The 16,720-nt window shown below is 31.7% G+C and overlaps 2 protein-coding genes and 2 long non-coding RNA genes across 7 annotated transcripts; 2 read left to right on the forward strand and 2 right to left on the reverse strand.

The window, feature by feature from the left end:
• The first annotated feature begins 1,294 nt into the window (after positions 1-1,294).
• LOC120356832 lies at positions 1,295-3,446 on the forward strand. Of its 4 annotated transcripts, none has more exons than XM_039449458.1 (5): positions 1,295-1,441; positions 1,764-2,004; positions 2,268-2,508; positions 2,670-2,847; positions 2,914-3,445. In XM_039449458.1, the coding sequence occupies exons 3-5, from the start codon at positions 2,280-2,282 to the stop codon at positions 3,377-3,379; spliced, it is 873 nt and encodes a 290-aa protein (XP_039305392.1). In that variant the 5' UTR covers positions 1,295-1,441; positions 1,764-2,004; positions 2,268-2,279; the 3' UTR covers positions 3,380-3,445. The 4 variants fall into 4 exon arrangements, 3 of the variants coding, with proteins under 3 accessions (XP_039305392.1, XP_039305391.1, XP_039305390.1); XM_039449457.1 differs by having other exon boundaries at positions 1,299-1,479; positions 1,764-1,972; positions 2,914-3,446; XM_039449456.1 differs by having other exon boundaries at positions 1,299-1,479.
• A 1,356-nt stretch (positions 3,447-4,802) lies between these two features.
• On the reverse strand, positions 4,803-5,189 carry LOC105198590. Its single transcript, XM_026141347.2, has one exon. It carries the CDS (start codon positions 5,187-5,189, stop codon positions 4,803-4,805), a length of 387 nt encoding a protein of 128 aa, XP_025997132.2.
• A 3,107-nt stretch (positions 5,190-8,296) lies between these two features.
• LOC120357827 lies at positions 8,297-8,985 on the reverse strand. The gene is made up of 2 exons (XR_005574836.1): positions 8,776-8,985; positions 8,297-8,345 (listed from the first exon to the last, which is right to left on the reverse strand). It is a non-coding gene; the product is annotated as an uncharacterized LOC120357827 (long non-coding RNA).
• Positions 8,986-10,543: 1,558 nt separating this feature from the next.
• On the forward strand, positions 10,544-10,990 carry LOC120357849. Its single transcript, XR_005574857.1, has 3 exons — positions 10,544-10,558; positions 10,659-10,827; positions 10,936-10,990. It is a non-coding gene; the product is annotated as an uncharacterized LOC120357849 (long non-coding RNA).
• Positions 10,991-16,720: the final 5,730 nt, after the last annotated feature.

Genomic DNA, 16,720 nt, shown 5'->3' on the forward strand with positions numbered 1-16,720 from the left:
CTTGGTCTACAGTCTCACAAAACCGTTATATAAATATTTATATTTGAGATTAGTATGTTAAAGATTTTTAGTATTATTAAATATTTTCTGATACTAATAAAATATACTGTTTGTTTTCTGTTCCTGAACTCCCTGAATTAGTGTGCACTTAAAGTGAAATAGATACATATTTGAAAGTTAGTAAAAACAAGAAGGAACGTTCCAGTGCAGTCTAGTGCAGGAATAAAAAACAAGCCTATACATATAATAGATGATATGCGCAATATATATCTACATCTAATTTGTTAAAATAAAAATTTTTTTTCATTGTTTAAATTGATTTGTCCTATTCTACTAACATTTAATTTTCATCTACTTTAGTTATATGGATAAGAATATTCATAGTAAAATATTTATGTATTATCTTTATCGTTTATCTTAATTTATTATGTAATTTATTCTGAATCTGAGATATTTATGGGTGCTTTCCAACAAGAGTGCCACAGTGTGACACAGTGTCACACAGAGAGACACAGTGTAACACAGTTGTGTAGTCTAAATGGAACAGATAAGTTACCAAACACGGTCACTAGAGTGCGTAAATGACTGATTTAGTAAAAAAACACAGATTCGAATTGAATCAGAAATCTATCCGTAGAAAATACAGACCCGTTAAAGAAGAAATTTTACATTATCCAATGTAGGAATAACTTCTTTACAATGCCGACAAAAGAATAAACTTGCAAATTAATCCGATAAAATACGTATGAATAATGAATAATCAACGAATGCATTGTTTCTTAGGCTTATACAATTCTTTAAATAAAAATAATGAATATTGATTACTATCTAAGAATTCTGGGTCCGGTACGTTATTTTCGAACACGAAAACATTTTTAGTAAAAATATAAGTCCATTGTGCTAATTTAAAGATGTAGCATGTAAAGAAACGAAAGGTTTAAACTATAATTTTAATTTTGTATGTTAAGGCGACAAAACATGACTGAACATGACTAAAATGTACCAGTATCACACTTGAAAAAATAATTTATTTGCCCAATGTGTTGGCACTATTGATGGCTGACACGGCCAAACTTAAGATTGAGCTGTGTTTTGCAGTGTCGCTCTGTGTCTCTCTGTGTCATAGTTGGAAAGCACCAATGGTTGTGTTCCGATATTAACTGCCAGTACTGAAAATGTATAGTATATGTGACGTGAACTATAAATTTTCAGTACTGACAGTAAAAACGGAACACAGCCAATGTAGACACTGTGTTACACAGTGTCGCCTGTGTCTCTTGTTGGAAAGCACCCTATGTTACTATTTCTCAGCGTTAGGGCCTGAGCAGAATGGCTGACTTATAACCTTAAGACAAGTTTTATGACTTAAGTCTTTGTCTTTAGGAACGCACAATAACTGTCTTATGTCTTATGTCTCAAGCAGTCTCAAGGGGCCAGTGAGGTGTTTATCGTTACGAAGAATATTACGTATTTAAACATGTAATTACTTTACTGCATAATAAATGAATAATTTATAAATATCAGTAATTATATTTAATTTTTTTAAATATGTAAAACGTGAAATATGTTTTATATATTGAAATACATTTCAATAAATGTATATAACCTAACTTCTATGTTTAAGAAGATTTATTTAATGTACTTGAAAATTAAGTTTTTATTAAATTTGAGAAGAATTTTTATTAGTTTTTATAAAGAAATTTAATACATTTTTTATAGAGACTGTTTGCTTTAACGTTGGCATGTTAATCTGTATTTTTCAGAAAAGTTTGCTGTAAATCCTGGCACGTTGTGCAATTGACAAAGCTCGTCCCAGCACCTCGCCAGCAGCAATTCGACGGGATTGGCGAAGGAATTTTTGAGGCCGACGCCGCCCGTCATCAGGAACATCATCAAGAGCTGACTCTGCTTGTTCAGCAAGTTTATAGTGGTTCACAGACAGCAGGAGCGAGAAAAGCAGCTTGTAATTAGGGTGAGAGGCATACATTGACGTACAGGAAATAAGTGAGCATCTGTTTCTTCAATATAATATGAAATAATAATATAATTCAAATTATCCAATCTTGTTAATTATTAAAATTATGTATTAATACAAGAAGAATATGATAAATTTCAAGAGTCACATAACCTCAAGTTAAGTTTTATCCAGCAGTTGATTGAGCTTGCAAAATATATATATTAAATTGAATTTATTCTACACACACACACACACACACACACACACTATATATATATAGTCAGTTCCTTATTTACATTAAATTTTTCAGTCAATTAAAATAATGGATCATCAATATTGTTTTGATATGCAATATGTATGCAATGAGGATATATCAAATGAAAAGAAGAGTGACATTTTTATAGAGGAAAAAGACGGTGATTCTTTTCTAATCAAATTATATAGAGAACGTCCGTTTTTATATAATAAAGGACACAAAGATTTTAAAGACAAGCTAATTAAAGATAACGCTTCGAATGAAATTTCAAAAATAATGCAAGATAAAAATTATGGTGAGTTAAAAACGTAATTTCTTAATTAATATTTCTTAATACAATACATTCAATTATTGATATAAATAATGCTGAATTTAAAACGGTTCTAATATTTAAATATTGTATATATACTATTATTGATGGTTTAAACATTGCTTAATAATTTCCAAATTTATCAGGTAACTTTTATACACCCGAATATTGCCAAACTAGATGTTTATCTTTACGGAATCAATATAATCGGGAAAAACAAATCTTAAATAATCAATACAAGAGTGGAAATGCTGCTTCGACTCATAAACCTTTTACTTTTTATTCCCAATTGTCATTTCTTGATGATTATGTCCAAAAACGTAGGTTTGTAGTTATGATTACTGAAAAATCCCAATTTTACGAAAATATTTATATATCTTCTATTTTCAGGACGCGTTGCAATATAAAACCGAATGAAGCTCCAATATCTTCTATATCATCTTCCGAACTACCAATAAATGTTCCAAAGTATAGACCAAACGAAACATTTGACAGCAACGAAAAGTCTGGTGACTTTATATATGAGAAAAAAGATAATCCTAAGGAAGATAAAATAAATGAAAATATTAAAGAAAATATTCCACAAATAAAACGTAAATGTGCAAATGCTGAAAAAGATATGAATGTATTAAAGATACCTATTCAAAAGAAAAGTAAAGTAAATGAAACAAAAGATCTTGAAAACATATTTTCTTCTGTTAGCCAAAAAATCATTAATGTTTTAGACAATAATCATGACACTAAAGAAGACGAAGCATTTGCACAATTTATTATAGCTCATTTGGCAAATCTTCCACAATCTGAGAAAAATATCAAAAAGAAGAGGATAACTGATGCTTTATTTTCTCTTTTATAAAAGTTATAATTTGTTTTAATTTCCTTGTTTACTTTATTAATTATTTACATATTTTATACTTGTGGAATATTATCTTTTATTATATAATGTTCAAGAAGGCTGTGTCAAACTGTAACGCTGGTACTTTCTCGGAGAAACATTATATAAGAATTTACACAAATACTTTTAATTATTTTCTTTGAAGTAGAACACATAATTTTGTTATTCAACATATTTAAAGTATACTTGTGCAATTGCAAAATATGCAGTCTTATTATTATTTTTGTGTTTTTAATACTTTAGATTAAAAATCAATTTCTTTGTTTGATTACTTATACATATATGCACACGTATTAATGTATGGTTTGTTATTTACGGACATAGGAAAGGTTTAATTCATGTGTTATATTTTTGTTTAAAAGTAAATGTTTATTTTTATTTACGGTACTATACGATATAACAATTTCAAAGTTTTGTTATAAATATAATACAATTGATAAAATATAGTATGTTCAGGAAGTCTTCTTTAATTATAAAAAATATTACAGTAAAGATCGTTTACTGTAGTGCTTTTTATAATTAAAGTAAAGACTTCCTACACGATGTACCTGACGCTACAAATGTTTTGAAGTAATTTTTGAACACTGACTTTTTAGTTAATTATGAAATTTTTTTTATTGTTATACGTTACGTAACATTTGTAGCATCAACTAGACTGCAATTAGTATTATGCAATATAATTTAACACAGATACAATGTCGACAATAAAAAAATTTTATTTTGCAAGAATAAAAGTAATCTAAATTAAACTCTCTCTGGAATATATTATTAAACTATTGCATTATAATTTTTGATACTTTGCTCCATTATTTTAATGTTTTGTAAAAAAAATAAGATTTAATAAAAAATGAAAATAATAGGTATATAAATAATTAAAATTGACGTATACATAAATTATTTTTCAGGTTAAACATTTTCACTGTATGCACCCCTTCGCACGTAATCGTATTGCCATTGGAACTTCTCCTGTAGGTGACATAAAATAATTACACAGTATATCTCTTTGTTTCGAAGCAGAAGACACGGTTTCATCACATTGATTTTCTGATAAAGACATCCATCGCATTTCCTTAAAAAGAAAAAAAGACATGTTTAATTGTATTACAAACATTCATATATATAACATTTGAAATAATATCTCTGGAATTCATAAAATAAAACCATTATTTATCTATTTTATACACCATGTGTTAACATTTATATTAATAAATTTTTAAAATTTGAAACTATCACATATTATTCTTAGTGTAATGAATATTACAATGTTTTTCGTACTTGTTCATTTTCGCAATTTTCAAGAAATTGATTTGTACTATATAACTTTTGTTTACATTTATGTTCTTCTTCAATTAAAAAATTATGCAACAAAGCGATGCTGTAATTATTATATCAGCAGCTTCTGGTAGCATGCAAATAGACTGTCGAAATATCCTCCATCTGTTCGAAAAGGCACTATTCCAAAGGCACTTTCGACTATTCTTCTAGCGCGAGAAAATCTGTAGTTGCATATCTTTTGTTTTTCGTCTAAATTTCTTCCTGTGTATGGCTTCATAATTCTAGTACTTAGTGAAAAAGCATCATCTGCTAAAAAAAAAGTTGATGTACGATCTTGACTGCCAGGTAATTCGAAAGTCCCTTTTGGTAGATTTAAATTTTCATTTTTCAGATTTTCTCCAATTAATGACTCATTGAAAATTCCGCCATCGCTGTTACCACCATAAGCACCAACATCTACTAACGTGAATCTATATACATGGTTAGCTACTGCCATCAAGACAATACTGTAATATTTTTTATAATTAAAGAAAAGACTTCCTGAATTAGGGGGACATTGCAAAGTAATGTGTTTGCCGTCGACTGCTCCCACACAATTTGGCATATTCCATCTTTTCCAAAAACCTTCAGCATAACATTTCCATTCTTCTTCATTTGGTGGTGACATATATATTGGTTGTAATACATTTATTAAAACCTGACATACTTCTTTAATTAACATACGCACTGTCGATTCACCAATGCGAAAAGCTAGAGCAATAGATAAGGGAAGATCTCCAGTGGCAAGATATCTAACAAACATTTGTTTCAATACCTATATTATTAACATTGATTATAATAAAAAATCACTATCAAGGCACATTTCAAAACAAATAGTTAATTATTCTGCACAATGTTTAAGTATATACTATTTTATTTTTTACCAATCAACAGATTCTTAAAAAAATAAATACTAATAATTCAATATTTAACAAAATTGCCCTAAACTAATTTTTTATCTGTCAAATGTGCCTATTACAAAACTTGTGTTTATTTGTACTTTATAAAGGATGTAATTTTTTTCAAACACAGATAAGAAAATTGCTTTATTACCTTAATACTATTAGCAGTCTTTGTTCTGCAGGAAGTGCTCGATAACTATTTTTTCTTAAATAAGGTTCAGTTAATTGAACTAGTTTATTAAACAATGGCAAACTCATCCTTGTGTAACGAAAAAATAAAGTCTCATCATTTTTTAAGTGTTGAAAAAGTATTTCATAATCGCCATATAAATGTCTTATTTGATTTACAGGTCTCACACGCCATCTTCTATTATACCATCTTATTTGTTTTTTTTTACGTTTTAATAATTTATATAAAAGTATCCAATATAAAATAATTGACCAAAATATTTTATCTTTCTTCATTTAATACTTAAAATTTTTTACAATTTCCTATAAAAAAATCAATATATGCTGCTCGCTTTTCGAGAACTACAAGCTGCTTTTCTCGCTCCTGCTATCTGTGAACCACTATGAACTTGCTGAACAAGCAGAGTCAGCTCTTGATGATGTTCCTGATGACGGGCGGCGTCGGCCTCGAAAATTCCTTCGCCAATCCCGTCGAATTGCTGCTGGCGAGGTGCTGGGACGAACTTTGTCAATTGCACAACGTGCCAGGATTTACAGCAAACTTTTCTGAAAAATACAGATTAACATGCCAACGTTAAAGCAAACAGTCTCTATAAAAAATGTATTAAATTTCTTTATAAAAACTAATAAAAATTCTTCTCAAATTTAATAAAAACTTAATTTTCAAGTACATTAAATAAATCTTCTTAAACATAGAAGTTAGGTTATATACATTTATTGAAATGTATTTCAATATATAAAACATATTTCACGTTTTACATATTTAAAAAAATTAAATATAATTACTGATATTTATAAATTATTCATTTATTATGCAGTAAAGTAATTACATGTTTAAATACGTAATATTCTTCGTAACGATAAACACCTCACTGGCCCCTTGAGACTGCTTGAGACATAAGACATAAGACAGTTATTGTGCGTTCCTAAAGACAAAGACTTAAGTCATAAAACTTGTCTTAAGGTTATAAGTCAGCCATTCTGCTCAGGCCCTTATTTGCTAAACACACCCAATGTTTGAGAGTGCGTTCAGATTCCATAAACCACTAGGGAGCTTTTCATTAGCTCCGCCCATTTACCCAGTCACCCAGAGACATGGTGGAAGGGATAGCATGGTGTGCTCAATTTGCAGCCTTCTTTCTCTAAAATCTGCGCTCTCTGTCGTTTTTCTGCCTCTTATTCCAGAGGTCTGCCAACTGTGAAAAGTTGAAGTATTTCACTTTCTAAAGTCTGTACACCTGATATAACTGTCTTTGTCGGACGTTTTCTATTTTCACTCTGTCTCTTTTCTTGTAGATAGTTACCGCTGTAAATAAATGTTATTAAATACAACACGACACGAAAGACTAACTGCGCTCATTGTAAAAAATTAATGAAAATTAAACAGTTTGTGTAAAATATAAAGATTAATAGTATTTAATAATAAAATAATATTTGAAATAACACTACAAATATAAATATCGTAATAAATTTTACGGTAATTTTAATAATAAAAAATAAAGTTCTTAAAAATTTAAAAAACAACTATTGATATACAAGAATTTTTTCCAAAACAAGAAATAAATAGAATTATTAAGTCCACAAATTGTTACAGAATATTAATTTTTTGTAAATAAGAAATTATTGAAAATTGAAGATATTGTTTCATTAAGAATGAAAAGAAAAAAATAGTTAAGATAGTTAAATTGAATAAAATAAAATAATATTCATTGATTTTATGCTTGAGCCACGTGTTGCTGTTTTTGAATGAACTGACTAAGACAATCTCTACCGACAAAATGTGAAGAAATAAGTCATTATTTTTTATGCAAGTTTCATGATAAATATAATAATTTATTATACACAATTCTTATATTATACAGTTTTTAGATACACATAATTATTTATTATTTTATACATTTCAAAGTTAAAAAGCTAAGAGCTAAAAGTTCTATTTGATTTTTTTCATTTTTTTTCTTGTTTTTGGTGGCGTTCAACACATTGCATATGTTTCCTCCAGCCTTCGATTACTGTAATAATAAAACAAAACATCATTGTTTATTGTATATACCAAGAATTTCGTGGCACATTAAGATAGCAAATTACTATCATCAGTAATCGTTCAATGTTGTTCTTACCTTCTAAATCGATCCTTCGGTGATTCTGCATCTATCATACATTCCTGTATATTCGATGGATCATCAGGGCTGACGAGTAACTCGGAAGACTGCATGTACATTTTCGTGGATGACGGGAAGCGGAAAATCTTCGGCTATGACTTTGAAGTCCATATTACTTTCATTGTCACTAAAATAGAAATCATAAATGTTACTTTGATAATGTTATGCAAAAAAAGGAATGTATTTTTCAGTAATTAATACATCAATTATTATTTATTCATGTTTACCTATTTTCCGTTTTTGGTAACAATAATGTTGGAACTGCACTCGGCAAAAGCGACCGTCTTCGAATGTCCATAGGAGGTCAAATCTTCTTACTTCTCACAAACAAATCTTCTGTGAAGTGTGCTAAGCGTATATTTGCTGAAAATTCAAATGACAGAATAATAGTTAAGTTAACTAACAATTAATAAGTTAACAATTGTCTTAGTTTACATCAAGCACTTGATGTGTGCTATGTAACTTCCTATTAAATTATTTTAATTTCGACAATACGTATAAATGTATACATGATACGTACATTTAATTATCTTGAAACATATTGTATCAGTTTAATATACTATTCTTTAAATTTATTGCAAAAGTTAAGACAATTAAATAGAAAGTTGTTGGTTAGTATATATATCAAGTAATTGGTGTTAGGTTAGGTTGCTCTATTAAGATACGAATATTTACAATATTTTCTTTTGGAACAGTATTGGAATGTTGTGTGTGTGCCTGTATGTGTAATACAAATTGCAATGGAAATAATGTCATTACAAAAAATTGGCTAATAATATTTAATAAGACTTACCATTCTTAATATTTTTCGGCATAAAACTCTCTCCGATTCTCTATATTCAGCCTTCACACATTACTGCATTTTCCGGAAATCGGAAAAAGCTTACTTGCGCCGGCAAGTACGTTTCGTTGCAATTTTTACACGATTTCACTACACAACGTACCATTTTCACTTTATTTTACAATAAAGTTTAAAAAATAACCTCAAAGCACGTGTTGTTACTATGGACGCTATGAAGCAAAGACACTGAAATTGGAGCAATGACGCTGGCGGCGCTGGTATGACAGAAAAAGACGCAATGCACGCACTCGTACGTGTGACAAAGATGCGACCATCTAGGTTCAGCAACTTTCCGACATTAAATATTTCATTTTTTCACAGTTGGCAGCCTTCAGGAATAAGAGACACTTTGCCGTGAAAAGGGGCGTGGTTTAGCCAAATTGAGCACACCATGTTATACTTCCACCATGCACCGGGTGGAGAATCTGAACGCAGCCATGCAGGATCTGGTAAAGTTCAATACTAGAATTTCAAGGCTACTGTTTATTGAGACCTCGGTAAACAGAAGCATTGAAATCCTAATAATAAACTTTACCGGTTCCGGCATAAGTTAATGGTTATTGTCTGCATAAATAAGCTTCTTCTATTCTCTTTTCTGAAGACTCCCTTGACCCCCCTTCTACAATCCATTTAATTTCCCACTTCACTACCAGATGGCAGTGCGTTTTTGTTTCCCATGTTAGGCTGCGTTCAGATTCTCCACCCGGTGCATGGTGGAAGTATAACATGGTGTGCTCAATTTGGCTAAACCACGCCCCTTTTCACGGCAAAGTGTCTCTTATTCCTGAAGGCTGCCAACTGTGAAAAAATGAAATATTTAATGTCGGAAAGTTGCTGAACCTAGATGGTCGCATCTTTGTCACATGTACGAATGCGTGCATTGCGTCTTTTTCTGTCATACCAGCGCCGCCAGCGTCATTGCTCCAATTTCAGCACCTTTGCTTCATAGCGTCCATAGTAACAACACGTATTTTTAGGTTATTTTTTAAACTTTATTGTAAAATAAAGTGAAAATGGTACGTTGTGTAGTGAAATCGTGTAAAAATTGCAACGAAACGTGCTTGCTGGCGCAAGTAAGCTTTTTCCGATTTCCGGAAAATGCAGTAATGCGTGAAGGCTGAATTCAGAGAATCGGAGAGAGTTTTATGCCGAAAAATATTAAGAATGGTAAGTCTTATTAAATATTATTAGCCAATTTTTTGTAATGACATTATTTCCATTACAATTTGTATTACACACACACAGGCACACACACAACATTCCAATACTGTTCCAATAGAAAATATTGTAAATATTCGTATCTTAATAGAGCAACCTAACCTAACACCAATTACTTGATATACATACTAACCAACAACTTTCTATTTAATTATCTTAACTTTTGCAATAATTTTAAAGAATAGTACATTAAACTGATGCAATATGTTTCAAGATAATTAAATGTACATATCATGTATACATTTATACATATTGTCGAAATTAAAATAATTTAATAGGAAGTTACATAGCACACATCAAGTGCTTGATGTAAACTAGGACAATTGTTAACTTATTAATTGTTAGTTAACTTAACTATTATTCTGTCATTTGAATTTTCAGCAAATATACGCTTAGCACACTTCACAGAAGATTTGTTTGTGAGAAGTAAGAAGATTTGACCTCCTATGGACATTCGAAGACGGTCGCTTTTGCCGAGTGCAGTTCCAACATTATTGTTACCAAAAACGGAAAATAGGTAAACATGAATAAATAATAATTGATGTATTAATTACTGAAAAATACATTCCTTTTTTTGCATAACATTATCAAAGTAACATTTATATTTTCTATTTTAGTAACAATGAAAGTAATATGGACTTCAAAGTCATAGCCGAAGATTTTCCGCTTCCCGTCATCCACGAAAATGTACATGTAGTCTTCCGAGTTACTCGTCAGCCCTGATGATCCATCGAATATACAGGAATGTATGATAGATGCAGAATCACCGAAGGGTCGATTTAGAAGGTAAGAACAACATTGAACGATTACTGATGATAGTAATTTGCTATCTTAATTTGCCACAAAATTCTTGGTATATACAATAAACAATGATGTTTTGTTTTATTATTACAGTAATCGAAGGCTGGAGGAAACATATGCAATGTGTTGAACGCCACCAAAAACAAGAAAAAAATGAAAAAAATCAAATAGAATTTTTAGCTCTTAGTTTTTTAACTTTGAAATGTATAAAATAATAAATAATTATGTGTATCTAAAAACTGTATAATATAAGAATTGTGTATAATAAATTATTATATTTATCATGAAACCTGCATAAAAAATAATGACTTATTTCTACACATTTTGTCGGTAGAGATTGTCTTAGTCAGTTCATTCGAAAACAGCAACATATACCTCAAGCATAAAATCAATGAATATTATTTTATTTTATTTAATTTAACTATCTCAACTATTTTTTTCTTTTCATTCTTAATGAAACAATATCTTCAATTTTCAATAATTTCTTATTTACAAAAAATTCTGTAACAATTTGTGGACTTAATAATTCTATTTATTTCTTGTTTTGGAAAAAATTCTTGTATATCAATGGTTGTTTTTAAAATTTTTAAGAACTTTATTTTTTATTATTAAAATTATCGTAAAATTTATTACGATATTTATATTTGTAGTGTTATTTCAAATATTATTTTATTATTAAATACTATTAATCTTTATATTTTACACAAACTGTTTAATTTTCATTAATTTTTTACAATGAGCGCAGTTAGTCTTTCGTGTCGTGTTGTATTTAATAACATTTATTTACAGCGGTAACTATCTACAAGAAAAGAGACAGAGTGAAAATAGAAAACGTCCGACAAAGACAGTTATATCAGGTGTACAGACTTTAGAAAGTGAAATACTTCAACTTTTCACAGTTGGCAGACCTCTGGAATAAGAGGCAGAAAAACGACAGAGAGCGCAGATTTTAGAGAAAGAAGGCTGCAAATTGAGCACACCATGCTATCCCTTCCACCATGACCCGGTGAGTGATCTCTGGGTGACTGGGTAAATGGGCGGAGCTAATGAAAAGCTCCCTAGTGGTTTATGGAATCTGAACGCACTCTCAAACATTGGGTGTGTTTAGCAAATAACGCTGAGAAATAGTAACATAAATATCTCAGATTCAGAATAAATTACATAATAAATTAAGATAAACGATAAAGATAATACATAAATATTTTACTATGAATATTTTTATCAATATAACTAAAGTAGATGAAAATTAAATGTTAGTAGAATCAATTTAAACAATGAAAATAAATTTTTATTTTAACAAATTAGATAAAGATATATATCACTACTCAAAAGAAAATAGGGAACACTTTCCAGACACCAAAAATTAGGCTATTTTCAAATGACTGTAACTCGGTGAAAAATCATCGTAGATAAAAAATAAAAAAAGCATTTTGAAGCTTGAAGATCCAACTTTAACGCTCTATCAGCAGATTTTCAAAATTCTTTTAACTTCCTTGTCTTATGCAGTAAAAAAGCACACCCTGTTTTGTTCCTTAAAATTTCGTATTTTTGACACTTTGCAGCTCGACCAACAAATTTTTTTCGAACAATTCAAGTAAAGCTTCATAAACTACAACATTTTGCCTACAAAATGCTTTTTTTAAAATTTCTCTACGATTTTTTTGACCGAGTTACGCTACTTTGAAGCTAAACCTGCATTTTTTACAAATGATATCCGTACTCCGTGAAAAATCATCGTAGACAAAAAATCAAAAAACCATTTTAAAGCTCGAAGTTCCAGCTTTAACATGCTGTTAATGGTTTTCAAAAATTTTCTCAATTTCTTAGTACTATGCCCCAAAAAAGATACACTGTTTTTTCCTTAAAATAACGTATTTTTAACAGCCTGTAGCTCAATAAAAAAATTTTTCTCGACAAATCCAATGCAAGTGCCATAAAGTATGACATTTTCTCTACAAAATGCTTTTCTTAAAGTTTTCTCTACGATTTTTTTTGACAGAGTTACAAGACTTTGAAGATATACATTTTTTACAGTACATTTTTCCGAAAAATGACGTCTACCGCCGACATTAGCATTACCCAATGTGCACCACGTGGAGGTTGTCGGTCGGATTTTTGCACATCGTGTGTGTGTATGTGTGTGTGTGTGTGTGTGTGTGTGTGTGTGTGTGTGTGTGTGTGTGTGTGTGTGTGTATGTATGTATGTATCACAGCAGAGATAAGGACCCCGCAGTTCGTCACTTCTGCAGTATTTAATGACTCCAAACCCTCTCTGCTGTGTGTGTATGCGCTCGCGCGCATGAGAGTTCAATAGTGTGTATTTCCTCCTCTCTGATCAATTACTGCTTGCAAGCGTTCTCGCATATTTATACATCTTGCAATACGATCTTGCGGAATGTTGTGCCAAATTTCCGTTAAAATTTCTCCCAATTCTTCTAAATTTCGCGGCTGTTCCTCGCGACGCCTTAATCGTCGTTCCATTTCATCCCAAATGTGCTCGATTGGATTTAAGTCCGGGCTATTGGCGGGATGATTTAACAGTCTAATTGCGTGTCGTTGAAAAAAACGTCGCGTTATATTCGCCGTATGAGGTCGAGCGTTGTCCTGCATAAAAATAAAGTTCCGACAGGTTCGATTTAATAGCAAAACGTGTGGTCGTAGAATATCGTTGATATAACGAACACCCGTCGTGCATCGCCAAGTACGTTATCAATTTGCGCGCGATCACATAAATTGGACCGCTAGGGATTGGAGAAATGTATATTTCTCCGACGAATCACGTTTTTGCCTTTATGGCAATGATGCTCGTATACGTACTTGGCGTCGACGAAATGAACGCTATGATCGACGTTGCGTTATGCCAATACGATCCTACAATGGCGGTTCCGTGATGGTGTGGGGGTGTATATCACTTACAAGACGAAGTGATCTAGTGATCCTGCCACCTCCGGCAATGACGGGTGTTCGTTATATCAACGATATTCTACGACCACACGTTTTGCTATTAAATCGAACCTGTCGGAACTTTATTTTTATGCAGGACAACGCTCGACCTCATACGGCGAATATAACGCGACGTTTTTTTCAACGACACGCAATTAGACTGTTAAATCATCCCGCCAATAGCCCGGACTTAAATCCAATCGAGCACATTTGGGATGAAATGGAACGACGATTAAGGCGTCGCGAGGAACAGCCGCGAAATTTAGAAGAATTGGGAGAAATTTTAACGGAAATTTGGCACAACATTCCGCAAGATCGTATTGCAAGATGTATAAATATGCGAGAACGCTTGCAAGCAGTAATTGATCAGAGAGGAGGAAATACACACTATTGAACTCTCATGCGCGCGAGCGCATACACACACAGCAGAGAGGGTTTGGAGTCATTAAATACTGCAGAAGTGACGAACTGCGGGGTCCTTATCTCTGCTGTGATACATACATACACACACACACACACACACACACACACACTCACATACACACACACAGCAGAGAGGGTTTGGAGTCATTAAATACTGCAGAAGTGACGAACTGCGGGGTCCTTATCTCTGCTGTGATACATACATACACACACACACACACACACACACACACACACTCACATACACACACACGATGTGCAAAAATCCGACCGACAACCTCCACGTGGTGCACATTGGGTAATGCTAATGTCGGCGGTAGACGTCATTTTTCGGAAAAATGTACTGTAAAAAATGTATATCTTCAAAGTCTTGTAACTCGGTCAAAAAAAATCGTAGAGAAAACTTTAAAAAAAGCATTTTGTAGAGAAAATGTCATACTTTATGGCACTTGCATTGGATTTGTCGAGAAAAATTTTTTTATTGAGCTACAGGCTGTTAAAAATACGTTATTTTAAGGAAAAAACAGTGTATCTTTTTTGGGGCATAGTACTAAGAAATTGAGAAAATTTTTGAAAACCATTAACAGCGTGTTAAAGCTGGAACTTCGAGCTTTAAAATGGTTTTTTGATTTTTTGTCTACGATGATTTTTCACGGAGTACGGATATCATTTGTAAAAAATGCAGGTTTAGCTTCAAAGTAGCGTAACTCGGTCAAAAAAAATCGTAGAGAAATTTTAAAAAAAGCATTTTGTAGGCAAAATGTTGTAGTTTATGAAGCTTTACTTGAATTGTTCGAAAAAAATTTGTTGGTCGAGCTGCAAAGTGTCAAAAATACGAAATTTTAAGGAACAAAACAGGGTGTGCTTTTTTACTGCATAAGACAAGGAAGTTAAAAGAATTTTGAAAATCTGCTGATAGAGCGTTAAAGTTGGATCTTCAAGCTTCAAAATGCTTTTTTTATTTTTTATCTACGATGATTTTTCACCGAGTTACAGTCATTTGAAAATAGCCTAATTTTTGGTGTCTGGAAAGTGTTCCCTATTTTCTTTTGAGTAGATATATATTGCGCATATCATCTATTATATGTATAGGCTTGTTTTCTATTCCTGCACTAGACTGCACTGGAACGTTCCTTCTTGTTTTCACTAACTTTCAAATATATATCTATTTCACTTTAAGTGCACACTAATTCAGGGAGTTCAGGAACAGAAAACAAACAGTATATTTTATTAGTATCAGAAAATATTTAATAATACTAAAAATCTTTAACATACTAATCTCAAATATAAATATTTATATAACAGTTTTGTGAGACTGTAGACCAAGAAACCTTACGTTAATAGAATAAAAGATTAATATTTATTAATCTGTAATTACATAAACAGAATAATAAACAAAACGTTTAAACTTTACTTGGTTATTAACGTTTTTCTTTATTATATTTATACATTTTAATTTTAATTTACTATAATATTTTAAATTAAATTTATTTTTTTATTTTAAATTTGTTTTAAATATACGAGCTTTATCACAAATATATAGAAATTTTTATAGCGATACATTTTGGAACGCACCTTTACGTCACCCACCCGTTTCACCCGGCTCAAGGACCCATGTGGTTTTTCCACTCTCTCGGGATAGACAGAGTGATAAAGTGAACGACCCACCTAATGTCCGGTAGGGGCACTCTAAAGGAATCTGAACGCTCTTTAGGTGCCTGGGTGCACTCGAGTGGGGAATCTGAACGCAGCCTTAAGTACAGAGTAGAGTCCTATATAAAGAGAGAAGCGACATTGATGTCCGAAGCTCTGATTGATAATCTGATTGATACTTGATTGGCTAAGCGAGCAGCCATATTGTGAACACAGCTGTTGCAGAATGATACGAATGGTGTTTGATGACGTTAGAGCGGTCCCAAAATGGCGGTGGAGGACTCAATTGGATACTAAAGGTTGTGGTGGGGGTTCGATGTCGCTTCTCTCTTTATATAAGACTCAACATGGAATCATGTAACTCACTCATGCCGTTTGTTTTCTGTTCCTGAACTCTTTAAATAAGTGTACACTTAAAATGAAATAGATAGATGTTTCAAAGTTAGCGAAAACAAGAAGGAACGTTCCAGTGCAGTCTAGTGCAGGAACAGAAAACAAGCCTATGAGCGGAAGTATGAACTTTTTCACGTGAACTTTTTCGCCATCAGCCGTGATGGCGAAAAGGTGAAAATTTAGGGAATTAATAAATTGTATGTATTTTGAAATAAGAATGAAAGTGTGGTAACAGTGTGGTAACAGTTTGAAGAGGTATTATTCCGTTTGTTTTCTGTTCCTGAACTCTCTAAATAAGTGTACACTTAAAATGAAATAGATAGATGTTTCAAAGTTAGCGAAAGCAAGAAGAAACGTTCCAGTGCACTCTAGTGCAGGAATAGAAAACAAGCCTATTGACGAGGTTAACCTTTTTGGTATTGCATTGCGTTGATAGGATAAAGTAATACATACATAAATAAAAATA

Source organism: Solenopsis invicta, chromosome 5 (genome assembly GCF_016802725.1).
Source record: "Solenopsis invicta isolate M01_SB chromosome 5, UNIL_Sinv_3.0, whole genome shotgun sequence".
NCBI classification, from domain to species: domain Eukaryota; kingdom Metazoa; phylum Arthropoda; class Insecta; order Hymenoptera; family Formicidae; genus Solenopsis; species Solenopsis invicta.

Bases quoted from the DNA above. Each gene is read 5' to 3' on its own strand.
- LOC105198590 (XM_026141347.2), bottom strand. From the start codon at position 5,189: ATGGCAGTAGCTAACCATGTATATAGATTCACGTTAGTAGATGTTGGT.
- LOC120356832 (XM_039449458.1), top strand. From the start codon at position 2,280: ATGGATCATCAATATTGTTTTGATATGCAATATGTATGCAATGAGGAT. The intron at 2,509-2,669 runs GTGAGTTAAAAA...CAAATTTATCAG, and splicing joins AATGCAAGATAAAAATTATG to GTAACTTTTATACACCCGAA. The intron at 2,848-2,913 runs GTTTGTAGTTAT...TTCTATTTTCAG, and splicing joins GATTATGTCCAAAAACGTAG to GACGCGTTGCAATATAAAAC.